At 39.2% G+C, this 20,208-nt stretch overlaps 1 protein-coding gene across 6 annotated transcripts in view; it reads right to left on the reverse strand.

Annotated features, from left to right (window-relative positions):
* The window catches only part of TMLHE (trimethyllysine hydroxylase, epsilon), a 114,049-nt gene that overhangs the window by 53,941 nt on the left and 39,900 nt on the right, over positions 1 to 20,208 (reverse strand). For 5 of the 6 annotated variants that reach the window (XM_011216974.3, XM_002930211.4, XM_034648924.1 and 2 more), the window contains 3 exons: positions 18,966 to 19,142; positions 7,874 to 8,153; positions 2,642 to 2,761 (listed from right to left, as the gene is read on the reverse strand). In XM_011216974.3, the coding sequence (XP_011215276.1) occupies positions 2,642 to 2,761; positions 7,874 to 8,153; positions 18,966 to 19,142 (577 nt within the window). The remainder of the gene's footprint in view (positions 1 to 2,641; positions 2,762 to 7,873; positions 8,154 to 18,965; positions 19,143 to 20,208) is intronic. The other variant, XM_034648923.1, reaches the window with a different exon arrangement.

Below are 20,208 nucleotides of genomic sequence, written 5' to 3' on the forward strand. Positions count from 1 at the left end.
AATAAAAGTAAATAACAAAGTAAAATAAGTAAGATATATGAATGCAGACAGAAGCAATGCAGTCAAGGAGAATCTAATATAAATGCAATTAAAATGAGAAACATCAGTTCTGTACTGCTGAGCTTTCTGTGAAACTTCTAGGTCAAGACTGTTTAGTAGCTAGTTGAAGATATTTAACCCAGAAGACAGGTGGATTTTGCAGTTTGTAGTGATAGCTAAAGCCAAGATCATGGAAAAAGTCATTTGGAGAGATCATCTCAAGTCAAAACAGAAGGACAAAGAGAAAACCTTGAGGAACAACAATATCTAGGACATGGACAGAGGAAAATAAGCCAGAAGGATGCTGAAGAAAAGTGGGCAGAGATGTAGCAGGAAAACTAAAAAAGGAAGGCTATTTAAGAAGAGGTAGTGGTTAACAGCGTGTCTCAGGGGTCAAGTAAGACGAAGACTGAAAAGTACACACTGAGTATGGCAATAAGTTAGTTGCTGGTGAATTTGGAGAGAGTAATTTTATCTTTGTTATTTTATTTATTTATTTATTTATTTATTTATTTATTTATTTATTTGAGAGTGAGCACATGGTAGGGGAGGGGCAGAGGGAGAGGGTGAAAAAGAATCTCAAGCAGACTCTCTGCTGAGTACGGAGCCCACACAGGACTTGATCTCAGGATTCTGAGATCATGACCTGAACCGAAATCAAGAGTTGGACAGTTGACCCACCAAGCCACCCAGGTGACCTTAGAGGAGAGTAATTTTAATTGGGAGGGGTGGATAAAGTAGCTGACTATGGATTTGAGGAGTGAATGGGAAGTAAAAATGAAAAGACACTGAATGTAGATGATTCTTTTAGTAAGTTTAGCTGTGAAGGGGAGCTTATAAGGCAGGGCTGTAACTAGAGGGAGACAGAGTCCAAAGAAGATATGAGAAGCTGCTAGGAAGGAATCCAGTAGGTATGGAAAGGGTGAAGGTATAGGAGAGAAAAATCTCCAAGGAGGCTGGAGAAGATGAGCTCTGAAGCAAAGGTAGATTTGAAAGGACAAGGCATATAACAATGTTGATGATGATGATGACAATGGCTAAAGTGATGACAATAATAACAGCTAGCATTTCTTGAGCACTTAATATGTGTCAGGCAGTATGCCCAGTGTTTTAAATACATCATGTAATGTAATCCCTAAACAATACTAATGAATAGGTTTTATTACTAGTCCCATTTTACAGATGAACAAACTGAGGCATAGAGAAGTCAAGTTACTTGTCCAAGATCACAAAGCTAATACATGTTACAGCTGGGATGCAGATCCAGATCTGCTAATGACACGGCCTGAACTCTTAACCACTCTTACTATACTGCTAATGTACTTACGGTCCTTGTCATTGATCAGAAGGGTTTAAATTAAAGGCAGAGACAACTAACTGCTTATCTTTGGTAGTGGTCAAAGAAAAAAGAATTACTCAATATTTGGATGTCAACCTCTGTCCAGATGCTTCCCATCTCATTTCCTCGTTCTTCCTTCTGCACCCCCTAGAGTGAAGATGCAGGGCTGCTGGGATCTTCACATACTGACAACATTGACAAGGATCTCTAAAAGCTGCTTTATTCTTCCTCTCCTGAACCAAATTCTTTAAGGGTTCTTAAGTTCCAAACCCTTAAAGAAAATCAATGTAACCACAATCAATTGCATGTTATCACCTTCTCATATTGTCTTTATAAATCCATATGTACACTCCACTTTACTAATATCTTTGTGCTTCAGGCTCATCATCTAAATGCAGAAACAAGATCAAAAACAAAAGAACTACAGAGGTTAAGCAGCAAATGGTAGGTAAGTTAAGTATGGTATTTAGCCATGCTGTCACATAATTATCATTTCATTTTTGTGGTGAGAATATTTAAGATCTACTCTTTGTTAGCTACAGTGGTAATAATAATATATAACCATTGTACACCTTAAATTTATACAATGTTACATGTCAATTATATATTAATAAAGCTGGGGGAAAAAGCATGGTATATCTTTGGCTCAGCAGCTTCTGATTCCATGTGAAAACAGGTTTTTTTCACTAACTCCTCTGCTCCAACTTCTTACAAATTGGATTCAAATTCCTGTTAATACCAACCCCAAGTAGCTGTGTTTAGAAGATCGACCCCTTTGCAATATAAGTAAATATAAGAAAACTGTACAATTCCAAAATTAACGGTTAGACTTTTTTGGTAAGTGGTTGGTAATTACTTTGACAAAAATGTACATAAAACAAAATTTAGATCCATTTATATAGTAAGGTGTATTTTCAATCATTTCAAAAAAAAATTATTCTTATCAGTCCAAAGAAGACCGAGCTAGGGTATTTCAAAATGAACATGTCTCTCAGAGAAGAAAAAGAAGGAGTCACACACAGCAGCAGCAGCAGATATGATCTTGGTTCAAACGGAATGGAAAATGATTAAGGAATTATTCATTAAGGAGGGCACATGATGTGATGGAGACTGGGTGTTATATGCAACTGATAAATTATTGAACACTACATCTGAAACTAATGATGTACTATATTTTGGCTACTTGAATTTAAAAAAATAAAAATAAATTATTGAAGACCATCACATGTAAAGATCCTAAAATGGAAATTCTAATCCACTTACCCACAGGGCTCTTGAAAATAGGTAGTGTCAGTGTGTCGATCCAAAGCCAGCTTGGTGTATGCAGTGTCGCCCCTGGAGAAGTCTGAAGTAAAATACCACATTCTCCCATAGATGGTTTCTCTGTCAAATCAAATGAAGGAAGACTTAACTATTTGAAAGTTTTGTCTTTCACAATTCTAATAACTTCTTCTTTAATTATTCACAAGTAGCAACAGATTTTTTTTTTGGCTCCAGATTTCCATCTATAAGGTGTAGATGACAAAAAAACATGTCACCAGTCTTAACAATTCTGTCACTGATAAATATTCTAGGAAGCTGGGGGGAAAACTGTGAAAGTAGAATTGACTCTTGAACAACACAGGTTTGAACTGCATGGATCCACTCATACATGGATTTTTTTCAATAAATACATTATTGTAAATGTATGTTCTCTTCTTTATGATTTTCTTAATAACATTTTCTTTTCTCTAGCTCACTTTATTGTAAGAATACGGTATAGAATACATACAACAGATGGAATATGTGCTACTTGACAGTTTATGTTAGGAAGTATTTAATGAGATGCTATATCACTGTTGCTGTATCCCTCCTTCAGGTCATCATAGGTTTTTTATTTTATAGTTATTTTCCTCGTGGCTCAGATCTGACCAAACAAAGGTCACTTTAATTCTTTAGTTTTCAGAGTTCATCTTATTTTCTGAACCCTCAAAGTCCAAACAGGAAACAGACTCATGCACTACAATCTCTAAGAAAGCCCTCTCAGTTGATTGTTTACCAGCACAGCTTCCTTTACTTGAAAGTGCTCAAAATTTGTTTGAAACTGAAAGGTTCAAAATGTTGATTATGCTGTACCAGGATAGGGCAAATGACCCAGCATTCCATATGCTACACAATGAGCTATATCTGGCCCCTATTAAGTAAATGGAAAGATGGAAAGTACTAATTATAACAAAGTATGTTTACATCACATATAGAAGATCAATCTATATACGACCTAGAAATGCAGACTGGAAGTGGAAACAACACTGTATTTAGGATAAGGGAACTTGAGGTGTCTGAATCTCAGTTCTTATTTATTTATTTATTTATTTATTTATTTTTTAAAAGATTTTATTTATTTATTTGACAGAGATAGAGACAGCCAGCGAGAGAGGGAACACAAGCAGGGGGAGTGGGAGAGGAAGAACCAGGCTCATAGCGAAGGAGCCTGATGTGGGGCTCGATCCCCTAACGCTGGATTCACACCCTGAGCCAAAGGCAGATATCCAACAGCTGTGCCACCCAGGCGCCCCCCCTTTTTTTTAACTTTTTAAAAAAAGATTTATTTATTTATTTTAAAGAGAGAGATGGAGGGTGGAGGGGTGGAGGGGTAGAGGGAGAGGGAGAGAGAATCTGAAGCAGACTCCATGCCCAGTGCAGACCCTGACACAAGGCTCAATCTCACGACCCTGAGATCATGACCTGAGCTGAAACCAAGAGTTAAATGCTTAACTGACTGAGCAACCCAGGCGCCCCCTCCTTATTTTTTTTTTTTTTTACTGAACCTTTTATTAGTGAACATATGTATTTATTGCCATTTTATTACTTGTTTTGTCATTGTTTCTGGAGATTTTCTCTGATCCTTTCCTGTCTTTGTCACTTTTGGTTTCTCCTTTCCACTGAGAGAGGCTCCTCTGATATTTCTTGCAGGGCTGTTTTAGTGGCCACTAACTCCTTTAGCTTTTGTTTGTCTGGAAAACTCTCTCTCCTGTTCTGAATGATAGCCTTGATGGAAAGAGTATTCTTGGTTGCTGATTTTTCCCATTCAGCACATTGAATATATCATGCCCCTCCCTCTGGCTTCCCAATTTTCTGTGGAGAGATCTACAGCTAACCTGATGAGTCTTCCTTTGTAAGTTAAGGACTTCTCTTGTTTTGTTGCTTGTAGGATTTTTTTCTTTCTCATTACACTTTCCAAATTTAACTACACTATGTCTTGGGCTTGGGCTGCTTTTGTTGAGTTTGATGGAAGGTCTTTGTGCCTCCTGGATCTGGATGTCTGTTTCCCTCCCCAGATTAGGGAAATTTTTGGCTACTATTCCCTCGTCTGCCTCCTTTTTTCTCTCTTCTTCTTCTGGGACCCCTTGAAACAAATATTATTACATTTGATGGAATCGCTGAGTTCCCTAAGTCTATTCTCCTGTTCCATAATTTTTCTTTCTGTCTTTTGGTCAGCTCCATTATTTTCTATTATTTTGTGTTCTTACAAAAAATGTTTTAGGGGGAAAGAGAGACACAGAGAGAGAGAGAGAAAGGGAGAGAGATGGGGGAGGGGCAGTGGGAGAGGGAGAGAGAGAGAGAGAATCTTAAGCAGGCTCCACTCCCAGTGAGGAGCCCGATGCAGGGTTCAATCTCATGACCCTGAGATCATGACCTGAGCTGAAATCAAGAGTTGGCTGTTTAACCACCAGAGCCATCCAGGTGCCCCATTATTTTGTCTTCTATATCATTTACTCATTCCTCTGCTTTTTCCATCCTTGTGGTCCTTACATCCAGTTTTGAATCTCAGTTATTGCATTTTTCTTTTTTTTTAATTTTTTTTAAAGATTTTATTTATTTATTTGACAGAGATAGAGACAGCCAGCGAGATAGGGAACACAAGCAGGGGGAGTGGGAGAGGAAGAAGCAGGCTCATAGCAGAGGAGCCTGATGTGGGGCTCGATCCCAGAACGCCGGGATCACGCCCTGAGCTGAAGGCAGACGCTTAATGACTGAGCCACCCAGGCGCCCCTAAGTTATTGCATTTTTCATTTCTGACTGGTTGTTTTTTAACTCTTTTATCTCTGTGGTAAGGGCCTCCCTGAAGTCTTCCATTCTTTTTTCAAGCCCAGTAAGTATCCTTATGATTTTTGTTTTAAATTCTCCACCAGGCACGTTATTTATATCTATTTCACTTGGCTCTCTGGCTGTGACCTTTTCTTGTTCTTTTTTTGGGATGAATTCCTCTCTCTTGACATTTTGTCTAGGTCTTTGTCTTCTTCTTTGTGTTAGGAAAGCCTGTTATGTTTCCTGCTCTTGAGAGTAATGGCTTTATGAAGAAGATGTCATACGGTGTCCAGGGCTGAGTGCTTTAGGGAATGTCTCTGGTTTGTGCTACATGCACTCTGCTACTGTATTTTGGCTGCTCTATCCCTCAGGTCAGTCTGCTGCAGAGTTTCTCCTTGTCTGTAGTTGTCAGTGTTTGAACCCTGGCCAGAATGTGGTGAGTTTTAACTAGGTGTGCTCTGGTATGTTTGTTAAATGAGACCTGATACCACTTCCACTAGAACTGAAGCCCTGCGGAACTCTCCGGTTGGGAGATGTAGCACATGCAGGGATCTCTGCTGGTGTTCTGGTTAAGGGGCTTGCTGCGCTGGTCCTTAGGCACACTTACAGGAGAAAAGCAATACCAGCAGAGTGTGGGGGTGGGGGGTGGGACTTGGGGTAAGCAGGTCAGGCAGCCAGTGTGGGCACTGTGCTGTTTACTGAAGTTGGTTTATGCTGAGGAGTGGAGGAGGGAAATGGCACCAGCCAGTTCCTGTGTCCCCAGAGAGAGGTGTCTGTGCTTGCTTCTCTCAGGTAAGCACCCCTAGAAGAGTGAATAATTTCCCCTCATCTATTCTAGGCACTTTTCAGATCGGTGTTTTTACACTGTCTTTAGGGTGCTTGCCTGCCTGGAGCAGCACAGTGTACTTTGGGCTCTATACCAGCCAAGCCTGATGACTTTTAAAACTCTAATCTTTAGGGACCTGGTGTGGTGGGAATCTGAGCTGGTCTTTTGGGGGATGGTCTCGCCACGCTGGGACTAATGCAGGTTTGACCCAGAAGGGCAGTCATGCCAGAGCACAGGGACATGGAATTTGGAGCAAAGCAGGTTAAACAGCCAGTGCCTGGGTTAGCTGCCTTCAGCAGGTGTCTCTGGACCTATGCTGAGGGGTGGGAGAGGGAAATGGTGCCTGTGGGCTCTTTTGTCACCAGAGAAGCAAAGCCACCTCTTCCACATGTGCTTCAAGAAGAGTGAACAGTCTCTCCCTGTGCACCTTAGGCAATCCTCAGATTGCACTGTCTGCCCTGTGGTTGTTTGCCTGTCTTCTCTCCAGGAGCAGTGCCCTCAAGTCTCTATCCCAGCCAAGCCTGTGGACCTCCAAAACCAGTCTTCAAACCCCACTGGTTGCAAAAACTCATGAAAATTGGTTCCTCTTGTTTTACCAGCCAATGGCTTTGGGGAACTGTTCTCCTTGTGCTTATCCCTGTGCACTCCACTCTCTCTTGCTTTTCTCTGCAAGCAGGGCTCCCTCCCCTCCGTAGCACTCGCCATCTGTTTCTCCCCTAAACCACATCTCTTTACTTCCTACCTCCCTCGATGTGGCCTCTTCTCTCCCTCTACTCGTGCAGTTTGTTCTATCCGTCCTCGGGTCAATTTCTTGGGTACTCAGAATGATTTGACAGTTAATTAGCTGTGTTTGAGGGCTGAGGCAAGCTTAGGGTCCTCCTACTACAGTACCATCTTAGGTCCTCTGCTGAATCCCAGTTGTACTTCTTACTAGCAGAGCAATCCCGCGCAAGCCACTTACTTACTGTATGTGTCTCAAGTGGCTCATAAGCAGAACAGGGGATAAAATATACACTCATCAGGATTTCTATAATGACCAAAAGAAAATAATGGATGTGAATATGTTCGTTAAATGCTATATAGTATAAGGCAGTATTATTAACAACTAGTCTCTGAATCAAGCCTTAGGAATCATAATAAGTCAAAACTGGACGATCTTTAGACACCATCTTATTCAATCCTCTTATTGATCAGATGGGAAATTTGAGGCCAGGGGGTACAGGTGGAGGGTACAAGTATGTATGTAATGGAGTTGTCTATGTTTACACAAGTGCTTGAGGGTAAAACATAGACTACTACCTGGTTCTGTTTACTGAAAGTCAGTGCTATTTCTAGTGTACAATGATAATGATACCTGTTACTTTGAGGACCACTAGTCTCAAAAAATATACCAATGACTTTGAAGTCGTCATATTTAACATGTAAGTGTCTTTAGAAATTAGAAATCTGGGCCTCAAATAAAGCACTATAAATGGGAATCCCCTTACTCAGTACAAAAAAAATTCTGGATTAAAAACAGGATGACCATACCCTGTTAAATTATTTTATGGGTGTTGACACTCTGCATATGAATTACTGTAGCTATTAGACTAATAAATTACCTGATCAAGCTGATCCTTTCTGCCAACTTCTCTGTGTGTTCTTGAGTGGGAGGGACATTTTCTACGAATGCAATTCCATACAGCAGAAAGTTCTGCAGGAAGTTCTTCAGTCCTTCATTGGTTTCTAAGAAGCTTTGGAAATCTACAGATGGAACTTGAGCTCGCTGATAGATTTCAGCATTCCATAAGATTCTAGGTTGGATGACCTTTTGTTTCTGCCCTTCATAGCTGTTTCTCACCAGCCAATCCAAATCATATTTAGTCACATGACCATCTGGCCCTTTAAAGGGAAAAATAAAAGATATTAAAATAATAGTTATAATTACTGCCAATAATTTACTGGTTAAGAATGTTATTTTTAGCAACCAATTACCCAGTGCTATATTGTTTATGAAATGAAATTAAAATGAGCACCTAGGATATTCCTGAAACAGAAATATTTGTAGGTTGAGCAATATGAACTAATAAATGAATGAATAAACAAATAAATCTCATCAACTAGAAGGGATTAAATGAACTGGGGCAGTTTGACCTAATGATATGACATCAATACAACATGATAAAGTGTCTTCCCACAGTGCCAAAAAAAACAAAAAGTAAAAAAAAAATACCCCTTCCAAAATGCTTTATAAAATCTTCAGGATAAGCAAAGGATATAGTAAGGGGAGTAAAAAGCTTTGCTGGCATCTTATCTGCTCTTTCACTTCTTTTTACTTCTCTGTCTCTGTTTTGGCTTCCTACTCCTTGACAATAAAAGTATCATTAAGGAATTTGTAGAGCATAGAAAAGTATGAGGAAATTTTTTGAAAAGATTTATTTATTTATTTTAGAGAGAGAAAGAGAGAGAGTGCACAAGTGGGGGGAGGGGCCAAGCACGGAGCCTGATGTGGGGTTTGATCTCACCACCATGGGATCATGACCTGAGTAGAAATCAAGAGTTGGATGCTTAACCGAATGAGCTACCCAGGTGCTCCAGTACGAAGAAATTTTTAAAAAGCTCTTATATTTACCATTGTAACACACAAATGAAACCCTTATTAATATCTTGGCATCATTCCTTCCACTTTTTTCCATGAATTCTTTTACTTTATATTATGTATATATATATATACATATATATGTTTGTACCCTGCCTTTGTCACTTAATATTTTAAGAGTCATTATTTCATTAAAAAATTAAATCTTCACCTATGTTCATTTGTTTTGTTTCTTAAATTCACACTCTTAACTATAGAGAACACATTGATGGTTACCAGAAGGGAGGTGAGTGGGGGATGGGTGAAACAGGGGATGGGTATTAAGTAGGGCACTTGTGATGAGCACCAGGTGTTGTATGCAAGTGTTGAATCACTAAATTTTACACTAGCATCTAATATTACACTATATGTTAACCAACTGGAATTTAAATAAAAACGTAAAAATATTAAGTCTTTATAAAAATTAAATCTTATAATTTGCAGAATATGGACTACCAAGATTTACCTAACCAGTCTGTTCTGGGGCATGTAATCTTATTTTTTAAAATTTCATTATTATTTAATAGTGATCATCCTTGTCTATATTTCTTTTCTTTTTTAAAAAGATTTATTTATTTACTTTAGAGAGAGAGAGCACGCATGTGGGGGAGAAGAACAGAGGGAGAGAGAGAATCTCGAGCAGATTTTGTGGTGAACACATGGCCCCATGTGGAGCTTGATCTCACAACCCTGAGATCACAACCTGAGCTGAAATCAAGAGTCAGACGCTTAATGGACTGAGCCACCCAAGTGCCCCTCTTTTCTTTTTTTTTCTTTAAGATTTATTTTTTTAAGAGAGAGAGAGAGAGAGAGAGAGAGAGATAGCCTAGCAGGGAGGGGCAAAGGGCGGGGGAGAGAGAGTCCAAAGCCGACTCTGCACTTAGCATGGAGCCAAATGCAGGGCTCAATCTCCCGACCCTGAGATCATGACCTGAGCCAAAACCAAAAGCCAGATGCTCAACAGACTGAGCCACCCAGGTGCTTGTCTATATTTCTGATAATTTTCTTAAAATAGAAACACAGAAGGCTGGATTGTTAAATCCAAAGATATAAACTTTGAAGAGTCTTGATGTATTTAACTTAATATTACATTTTTAGAAAGTCTACCAATTTTCATTCTCTCCCAACAATATATGTGTGCCAATCATAATTGAGTGTTCTTAATTTTTAAATATATTTTTTTCCAATTTGGTAAGTAAAACTTCTCTTATTGTAATAATTTTAATTTATTCACTTACTAATAAGCTAGTAACAGTTGTTAGACATTTATATTTATTGGACATGTGTTTTTTATTTTTATTATTTTCTTGTTTCGAGTTTTTATTTAAGTCCCAGTTAGTTAACTATAGTGTAATATTAGATTCAGGTGGAGGCTTTAGTGATTCATCACTCATATATCACACCCAGTGCTCATCACAACTGCCCTCCTTAATCCCCATCATCCATTTAATCAATCTCCCCACCACTTCCACTCCAGCAACCCCCAGTCTGAACTCTGTAGTTAAGAGTCTGTTTTACGGTTTGTCTCTCTCTTTGTTTTTCCCTTCCACTATGTTCATCTGTTTTATTTCTTAAATTCCACACATGAGGAACTTAGGAAAGATGGTGGAGGAGTAGGGGACCCTATTTCAAGCAGTCCCATGAGTCTGGCTGGATATCTACCAGACCATTCTGAACACCCACGAAATCAGCCTGAGATGTAAGAAGATATATCTGTATCTCTACGAAAAGAACACCTCCATCGGCTGGTCTCAAGGTATGAAGTGGGGAGCCGAGATTCTGCAGGCAGATATCAGAAGATAAACAGAAAGGGGAGGGGGCCTCTGTGAACTTGTGCCAGGAAGGCAAAAGCCTCCTGAACTGGGGACAGGGCACAGACCTGCAGACCGGTAGCAGTGGGGAAAGGTCTTTAGGGCACCACCCCAGACTGAAACCTGGAGCTCAGGGGCATGCCTGTGAACTGGGGGGAGGGGGCAGCTGGCAGTTTTAAAAGCACAATGGGCAGAGATGTGCCCAGCTTTGGGAGCAAGGACTGGGAGAGGGGCTGTGGGGTGCACAACCCAGGACACTTTGGGTTTTTAGCAGCACTGACGGAAACAGAGTCAGTGTGCCCTGGGAAGCTCAGGGAAGAGCAAACTGCGATCTCTCTGTTCTGAGACAGAGGCTTGGAAAAGGTCACTGCTGCTCTGACTCTCAGAAGAGTCACAGAAAGCCACCAGGGAAAGCCGCCAGAGAACAAAAGCCCCAAGAAACTGGTTCTCACTAAGCCCATCCCCCAACAGGGGGCAGGGCAACTCTACCCAAACAGGGTTGCCTCAGTATCAGCAGGGCAGGCCCCTCCCCCAGAAGGCAGGCTGAAAGAACAAGAGGCCCACATCCCTAAGGTCCCTATAAAACAAGTGCACACTGCTTGGGTCCTGGTCAATAATTCGGGCTCTGTACATCCCCGCAACCACTCCTCATCAGAATGACAAGGAGGAGGAACCCCCAACAAAGTAAAGAAGCAGCGACTGTGACCTCCGCCACAGAACTAATGGATATGGATATAACCAAATTGTCAGAAATGGAGTTCAGAGTAACAGCGGTCAAGATGATGTGTAGGCTTGAAAAAAGTATTAACGAAAATGTTAATGAGAATATAGAATCTCTAAGGGTGGAAATGAGCGAATCTAGCAGAAATTAAAAATGCTATGAATCCAATGCAGTCAAAACTAGACGCTCTGACAGCCAGGGTCAATGAGGCAGAGGAACGCGTTAGCGAATTGGAGGATGGGATGGTAGAAGAGAAAGTTAAAACAGAAACTTTGCTCAAAAAAATCCATGCCCACGAATGTAGATTACGGGAGATTACTGACTCAATGAAACGTTCCAATGTCAGAATCATCGGCATCCCTGAGGGGGTGGATAAAGAGAGAGGTCTAGAAGAGATATTTGAACAAATTGTAGCTGAAAACTTCCCTAATCTGGCAAAGGAAACATTCGTGTCCAAGAGGCAGAGAGGACCCCTCCCAAGGTCAATCACAGCAAACCTACAACACGTCACGTCATAGTGCAATTCGCAAATACTAGATCCAAGGATACAGTATTGAAAGCGGCCAGGGCAAAGAAATTTCTTACGTACAGAGGTAAAAATATCCAAATAACGTCTGACTTGTCTACAGAGACCTGGCAAGATAGGAAGAGTTGGCACGGTATTTTCAAAGCTCTATCTGAGAAGAACATGCAGCCAAGGATCCATTATCCAGCAAGGCTGTCAGTCAGAATTGACGGAGAAATAAGGACCTTCCAGAATCGCCAGTCACTGACCGAATTCGTAACCACCAAAACAGCCCTACAAGAGATATTAAGGGGGGTTCTATAAAAATAAAAAGGCCCCAAGAGTGATACAGAACAGAAATTTACAATCTATAGAAACAAAGACTTCACAGGCAACATGACATCATTAAAATCATATCTCTCAATAATCAGTCTCAATGTGAATGTCCTAAATGCTCCCATAAAATGCCACAGGGTTGTAGATTGGATAATAAGACATGACCCATCCATTTGCTGTCTTGAACCTAAAGATATATCCAGACTGAAAGTGAAGGGATGGAAAACCATTTTTCATGCTAATAGAGCTCAAAAAACCTGGGGTAGCAATTCTCCTATCAGACAGATTAGATGTTAAACTAAAGACTGTAGTAAGAGATACAGGATACTATATTATTCTTAAAGGATGTATCCAACGAGTGGATATGACAATTATAAATATCTATGCCCCCAACAGGGGAGCAGCAAGATACACAAGCCAACTCTTAACCACAATAAAGAGATATATAGATAAAAATATGTAAATAGTAGGGGACCTCAACACCCCACTATCAGAAATAGACAGAGCACCCACGCAGAAAATTGACAAAGAAACAAAGGCTGTGAATGCCATACTCGATGAGTTGAACCTCATAGATATATATAGAACACTACACCCCAGAACAACAGAATACTCATTCTTTTCGAATGCACACAGAACTTTCTCCAGAATAGACCATATACTGGGTCACAAAACATGTCTCAACTGATACCAAAAGACTGCAATTATTCCCTGCATATTCTCAGACCACAGGGCTTTGAAATTGGAACTCAATCACAAGGAAAAATTGGGAAGAAACTCAAACACTTGGAAACTAAGAACCATCCTGCTCAAGAATGATTGGGTAAACCAGGGAATTAAGAAGGAGATTAAACAATTTTTGGAGACCAACGAAAATGAAAACACATCGGTCCAAAACCTATGGGATACTGCAAAGGCAGTCCTAAGGGGAAAATACATAGCCATCCAAGCCTCACTCAAAAGAATAGAAAAATCTAAAATGCAGTTTTTATATTCTCACCTCAAGAAGCTGGAGTTGGAACAGAAGAATAGGCCTAATCCATGCACGAGGAGGCAGGTGATCAAGATTAGAGCAGAGATCAATGACTTAGAAACTAGGAGCACAGTAGAACAGATCAACAGAACTACAAGCTGGTTCTTTGAAAGAATAAATAAGATCGATAAGCCACTGGCCAGACTTATTCAAAAGAATAGAGAAAGAACCCAAATCAATAAAATTATGAATGAAAGGGGAGAGATCACAACCAACACCAATGAAATAGGAAGGATCATTAGAAACTTTTATCACAGCTTTATGCCAATAAATTAAACAACCTGGAAGAAATGGATGCCTTCCTGGAAGCCTATAAACTACCAAGACTGAAACAAGAAGAAAATGATTATTTAAACAGAACGATTAATGATGAAGAGATTGAAGCAGTGATCAAAAACCTCCCCAAAAACAAGAGTCCAAGGCCCGACAGATTCCCCGGGGGATTCTCCGAAACATTCAAAGAAGAAATAATACCTATTCTCCTGAAGCTGTTTCAAAAAATAGAAACAGAAGGAAAACTCATTCTATGAGGCCAGTATTACCAAACTCATTCTATGAGGCCAGTATTACCTTGATCCCCAAACCAGGCGAAGACCCCATCAAAAATGAGAATTACAGACCGATATCCCTGATGCATATGGACGCCAAAATTTGCAACAATATCCTAGCTAATAGGATCCAACAGTACATTAAAAGGATTATCATCATGACCAAGTGGGATTCATCCCTGGGATGCAAGGGTGGTTCAACATTTGCAAATCAATCAGTGTGATAGATCACATCAACAAGAAGGGAGTCATGAACCATATGCTTCTCTCAATTGATGCAGAAAAAGCATTTGACAAAATACAGCATCCATTCTTGATTAATACCCTTCAGAGTGTAGGGATAGAGAGTACATTTCTCTATTTCATAAAAACCACCTATGAAAACCCCACAGCGAATATCATTCTCAATGGGGAAAAGCTGAGAGCCTTTCCCTTAGGATCAGGAACATGACAAGGATGCCCACTCTCGCCATCACTGTTCAACATAGTACTAGAAGTCCTAGCAACAGCAATCAGACAACAAAAAGAAATAAACGTATTCAAATCGGCAAAGAAGTCAAACTCTCTCTCTTCACAGATGACATGATACTTTATGTGGAAAACCCAAGGGACTCCACCCCCAAATTACTAGAACTCATACAGCAATTCAGTAATGTGGCAGGATACAAAATCAATGCATAGAAATCCGTTGCATTTCTATACACTAACAATGAGACCAAATAAAGAGAAATTAGGGAATCCATTCCATTTACAATAGCACCAAAAATCATACGTTATCTCGGAATTAACTTAACCTGAGATGTAAAGGATCTATATTCTAGAAACTACAATCACTCTTGAAAGACATTGAAGAAGACACAAAAAGATGGAAAAACATTCCATGCTCATGGATCGGAAGAATAAACATAGCTAAAATGTCTATGCTACCCAGAGCAATCTACACTTTCAATGCTATCCCGATCAAAATACCAATGACATCTTTCAAAGAGCTGGAACAAACAGCCCTTAAATTTGCATGAAAGCAGAAAAAGCCCCAAATCGCCAAGGAATTGTTGAAAAGGAAAAACACAACTGGGTCATCACGTTGCCTGATTTCAAGCTATACTACAAAGCTGTGATCACAAAGACAGCATGGTACTGGCACAAAAACAGACACATAGACCAATGGAACAGAATAGAGAACCCAGAAATGGACCCTTAGCTCTTTGGGCAACTAATCTTTGACAATGCAGGAAAAAACATCCAGTGGAAAAAAGACAGTCTCTTCAATAATTGGTGCTGGGAAAATTGGACAGCTACATGCAAAAGAATGAAACTTGACCACTCTCTCACACCATACACAGATAAACTCCAAATGGATGAAAGACAGGAATCCATCAAAATCCTAGAGGAGAAGGGCACATATTGCATGGTGCACTGGGTGTTATACGCAAATAATGAATCATGGAACTTTACATCAAAAACTAGGGATGTATTGTATGGTAACTAACATAATATAATAAAAAGTATTATGTCCACGAGAAAAAAAAATCCACATGAGTGAAATCATATGGTATTTGTCTTTCTCTGACAGACTTATTTTTCTTAGCATGATATGCTCTAGCTCTATCCATACTGCTGTATATGGCAAGATTTCACTCTTTTTGATGGCTGAGTAATATTCCATTACATACATACCACATCTACTTTATCCATTCATCTATCCATGGACATTTGGCTCGTTCCATAGTTTGGCTGTTGTTGATAATGCTGCTATAAACATTGGGGTGCAGGTGCCCCTTCTGATCACTATGTTTGTATCCTTTGGGTAAATACCTAATAGTGTAATTGCTGGTTCTCAGGGTAGTTCTATGTTTAACTCTTTGAGGAACCTTCATACTGTTTTCCAGAGTGGCTGCACTAGTTTGCATTCCCACCAACAGTGCAAGAGGGTTCTCTTTTCTCTGCATCCTTGTTAACATCTGTTGTTTTCTGTGTTGTTGATTTTAGCCATTCTGACAGGTGTGAGGTGATATCTCATTGTAGTTTTGATTTGTATTTCCCTAATACTCAGTGATGTTGAGCATTTTCATGTGTCTGTTAGGCATTGTATAGACATATGTTTTTTAAATGCAAGGATTACCAAAATATGGCCCATGGGCCAAATCTGCCTGTCAGTTGTCTTTGTGACACCTGCTTTGGAACACATGATACCCACTTGGTTACTTACTGTCTAGGTCTGCATTCACCCTACTACTGAAGAACTGAATAGCTGAACAGTTGTGACAAGGACTGTACCGCCAGCAAAACCTAAAAATCTTTACTATCTGGCTCTCTATAGAATATGTGCTGACTCATGCTTTAATGATTGGCCTGTTCACTACTTTTTCACATTTTTCTACTGAAATACTAATTTTTTTTGTTTTACAAACTGGCAATCACATCTTATATATTAATGGTTTTTAGTCTTTGTCATACATTTCTCAAATATTTTGCCAAGTCAGTTATTTTTTTTTAAAGATTTTTTATTTATTTGACAGAGATAGAGACAGCCAGCTAGAGAGGGAACACAAGCAGGGGGAATGGGAGAGGAAGAAGCAGGCTCATAGCAGAGGAGACTGATGTGGGGCTCGACCCCAGAACACCGGGATCACGCCCTGAGCTGAAGGCAGACGCTTAACCGCTGTGCCACCCAGACACCCCGCCAAGTCAGTTATTTTTTAATAAACCTTTCTATGGCATGTTGGTTGGTTGTTTTGGTTTTGTTTTTTACTGTAGAGAAATCAGTAGTCATATGTATTGAGTGGAAATATTTTTTCCTCCAATGCTTTTCTCTTTTAACTTTTATTGTGAAATAATTATACATTCGCAGGAAGTTGCAGAGAAATGCATTTATTCAGTAAATAAACCCAGCAGTTGCAGGATACAAACTTAATATACAGAACTCCGTTGTGTGTCTACACACTAATAATGAAGTAGCAGAAAGAAACATTAGGAAAACAATCCCATGTATAACTGAACCAAAACGAATGAAACACCTAGAATAAATTTAACCAAGGAGATGAAAGACCTGTACCCCCAAAATTATAAGACTTCATGAAAGAAACTGAAGACAACACAAAAAATGGAAAGAAATCCAATACTCATGGATTAGAAGAATTAATATTGTTAAAATGTTCACAGTACCCAAACCAATCTACAGATTCAATGCAATCTCTATCAAAATACCAACAGCATTTTTCACAGAAATAGAACAAACAATCCTAAAATTTGTAAGAAACCACAAAAGACCCTGAATAGCCATAGCAATCCTGAAAAAGAAGAGCAAAGTTGGGGGCATCATGTTGACTAATTTCAAGCTGTACTACAAAACTGAGATCATCAAGACAGCATGGTACTGGCACAAAAACAGATACATAGATCAATGGAAGAGAATAGAGAACCCAGAAATGTACCCTCAACTCTATGGTCAACTAATCTTCGGCAGAGCAGGAAAGACTATCCAATAGGAGAAAGTCTCTTCAACAAATGGTACCGGGAAAACTGGACAGACACATGCAAAAGATGAAACTGGACCACTTTCTTACACCCAACACAAACTCAGAATGGATTAAAGACCTAAATGTGAGACCTGAAACCCTAAAAATCGTAGAAAAGAACACAGGCAGTAATCTCTTTGACATTGGCCTTAGCAACTTCTTTCTAGATATGTCTCCTGAGGCAAGGGAAACAAAAGCAAAAATAAACTATTGAGACTACATCAAAATTAAAAGCTTCTGCACAGCAAAGAAATCCATCAATAAGACAAAAAGGCAACCCCGTGAATAGGAGGAGTTATTTGTAAATGATATATTCAATAAAGGGTTAATATCAAAAATATATTAACAACTTGCACAATTCAACATGGAAAAACACCAAATAATCTGAGACTATGGACTATGGGAAACAAACTGGGGACTTCAGAGGGGAGGGGGTGGGGGAAGGGGATGGACTGGTGGTGGGTAGTAAGGAGGGCACGTATTGCATGGTGCACTGGGTGTTATACGCAACTAATGAAGCATCAAACTTTACATCAGAATCAGGGGATGTACTGTATGGTGATTAACATAATATAATAAAATAAAATTAATTATAAAAAAAAAATGGGCAGAGAACCCAAATAAACATTTTTCCAAAGAAGACATCCAGATGGCCAACAGACACATGAAAAGATGCTCAACATCAGTCATTATCAGGGAAAAGCAGATCAAAACCACAATGAGATATCACCTCACGCCTGTCAGAATGGCTAGTGTCAGAAAGACAAGAAATAATAAGTTGCTGCAGATATGGAGAAAAGGGATTGTGGATGGGAATGTTAATTTGTGCAGCCATTGTGGAAAACAGTATGAAGGTTCCTCAAAAGATAGAAATACCATATGATCCAATAATTCCACTATTGGGTATTTACCCAAATAAAACACTAATTTGAAAAGATATATGAGACCCTATGTTTACTGCAGCTTTATAATAGCCAAGATATGGAAGCAACCCAAGTGACCAGAGATATATGAATGGATAAAGAAGATGTGGTACGTACACACAATGGAATTTTACTCAGCCATAAAGAAGAATGAGAGCTTGCCATGTGCTACAACATGGATGGACCTAGAAGATATCTGTTAAGTGAAATAAGTCAGACAGAAAACCAAACACCACATGATTTCACTTATATGTGGAATCTAAAAAACAAAACAAACAAACAAAAAACCAGAATCTTAAGAGAGCAAACTGGTGGCTTCTCGGGGTGGGGGACATAATAGGTGAAGGGGATTAAGAGGTACAACTTTCCAGTTATAAAATTAAGTCACAGAGATGAAAGGTATCACATAGGGAATATATAGTCAGTAATATTGTAATAATATTTTATTGTCATAGATGGTGACTACATTTATCATTGTGAGCACTGAGTAATGTATAGAATTGTCAAATCAATGTTATACACCTGAAACTAATAAAACGTTGTATGTTAATTATACCTCAATAAAAAACAAAACAAAACAAAACAGAATCCCCTATTTTGGAATGGGGCAAACCAGTTTTTGCAAAATAATTGTTCTTTAGAAGAGTACCCCAACCAAGACCAAGTCTCTTGTCTACTCACAAGTGAAAAAGAGTGTGGTCTCATCCAGACGAATGGTCTTTGGTTTTATGCATAAATCCACACTGGCAGTATCCAGGCTGCGCTGGTGAGTCTTAGAGTTGTAGCAAGATGCTGAGCGGCAGTGGTCTCGAAGCCAGACATAATCAAAGCGCATCACAGTGCTAGCATAGTGCAGTTCTAGGGAAAAGCATTCTTTTATTATTATATTGTTTTACAATATTTATTTTATAAAAAGTAAATATTTATTCAGGAGAACAAAAACAATCAGTAGTCAGAAAACTTCCTTCAAAGTCTTTTTTTTAAAGATTTTATTTATTTATTTGACAGAGAGAGAGAGAGAGCACAAGCAGGGGGAGCAGCAGACAGAGGGAGAAGCAGACTCCATGCTGGGCAGGTAGCCTGATGCGGGGCTCCATCCCAGGACTCTGGGATCATGACCTGAGCCGAAGGCAGATGCTTAACTGACTGAGCCACCCAGGCGCCCCCAAAAAGTCTTCTATCAAGAAACAAGCAAGAGCACTAAGGGGAACACTAGCCCCCTACCAAATACAAAACATACTGTAGGATTTCTATGATTAAAACAGTATGATGTTGGGATAGGAATAGCAGATAAAACCACCAAAGAATATAAAATGTCCAAAAATATACCTAAATGTGTATAGAAATTTGGTATCTAATAAACTGACAGCTATAATCACTAGGGAAAACATGAATTTTAAAATAAATGGTGTTGGGACAACTAAATAGCCATTTGGAAAAAAGATAAAATTGTGTCCATACCTCATATTGTCACCAGGTCTACAAGATAAACTCAAAACAGATCTGAGTTCTAAATTTGGAAAATGAAACGACTTAAGTATTTTATTTTATTTTTAAAAATATGTTGATGATTCTATTTTTTATTTTTTAAAAATTTTTTATTATGTTCAGTTAGCCACCATATAGTACATCATTAGTTTTTGGTGTAGTGTTCCATGATTCATTGTTGCGGATGACACCCAGTGCTCATCACCACACATGCCCTCCTTAATAACCATCACCTGGCTACCCCATCCCTCCCCTCCCTCCCGAATCACTAAATTCTACTCTTGAAACTAACATTAGACTATATGTTTACTAAAATTTAAATAAAAACTTGAAATATTTAAATAAAATATAAAAAATAAAACTATTATACATTGGGACGCCTGGGTAGCTCAGTCAGTTAAGCAACTGCCTTAGGCTTAGGTCACGATCTCAGGGT

This window comes from Ailuropoda melanoleuca, chromosome X (assembly GCF_002007445.2).
Source record: "Ailuropoda melanoleuca isolate Jingjing chromosome X, ASM200744v2, whole genome shotgun sequence".
In the NCBI taxonomy this organism is placed as follows: domain Eukaryota; kingdom Metazoa; phylum Chordata; class Mammalia; order Carnivora; family Ursidae; genus Ailuropoda; species Ailuropoda melanoleuca.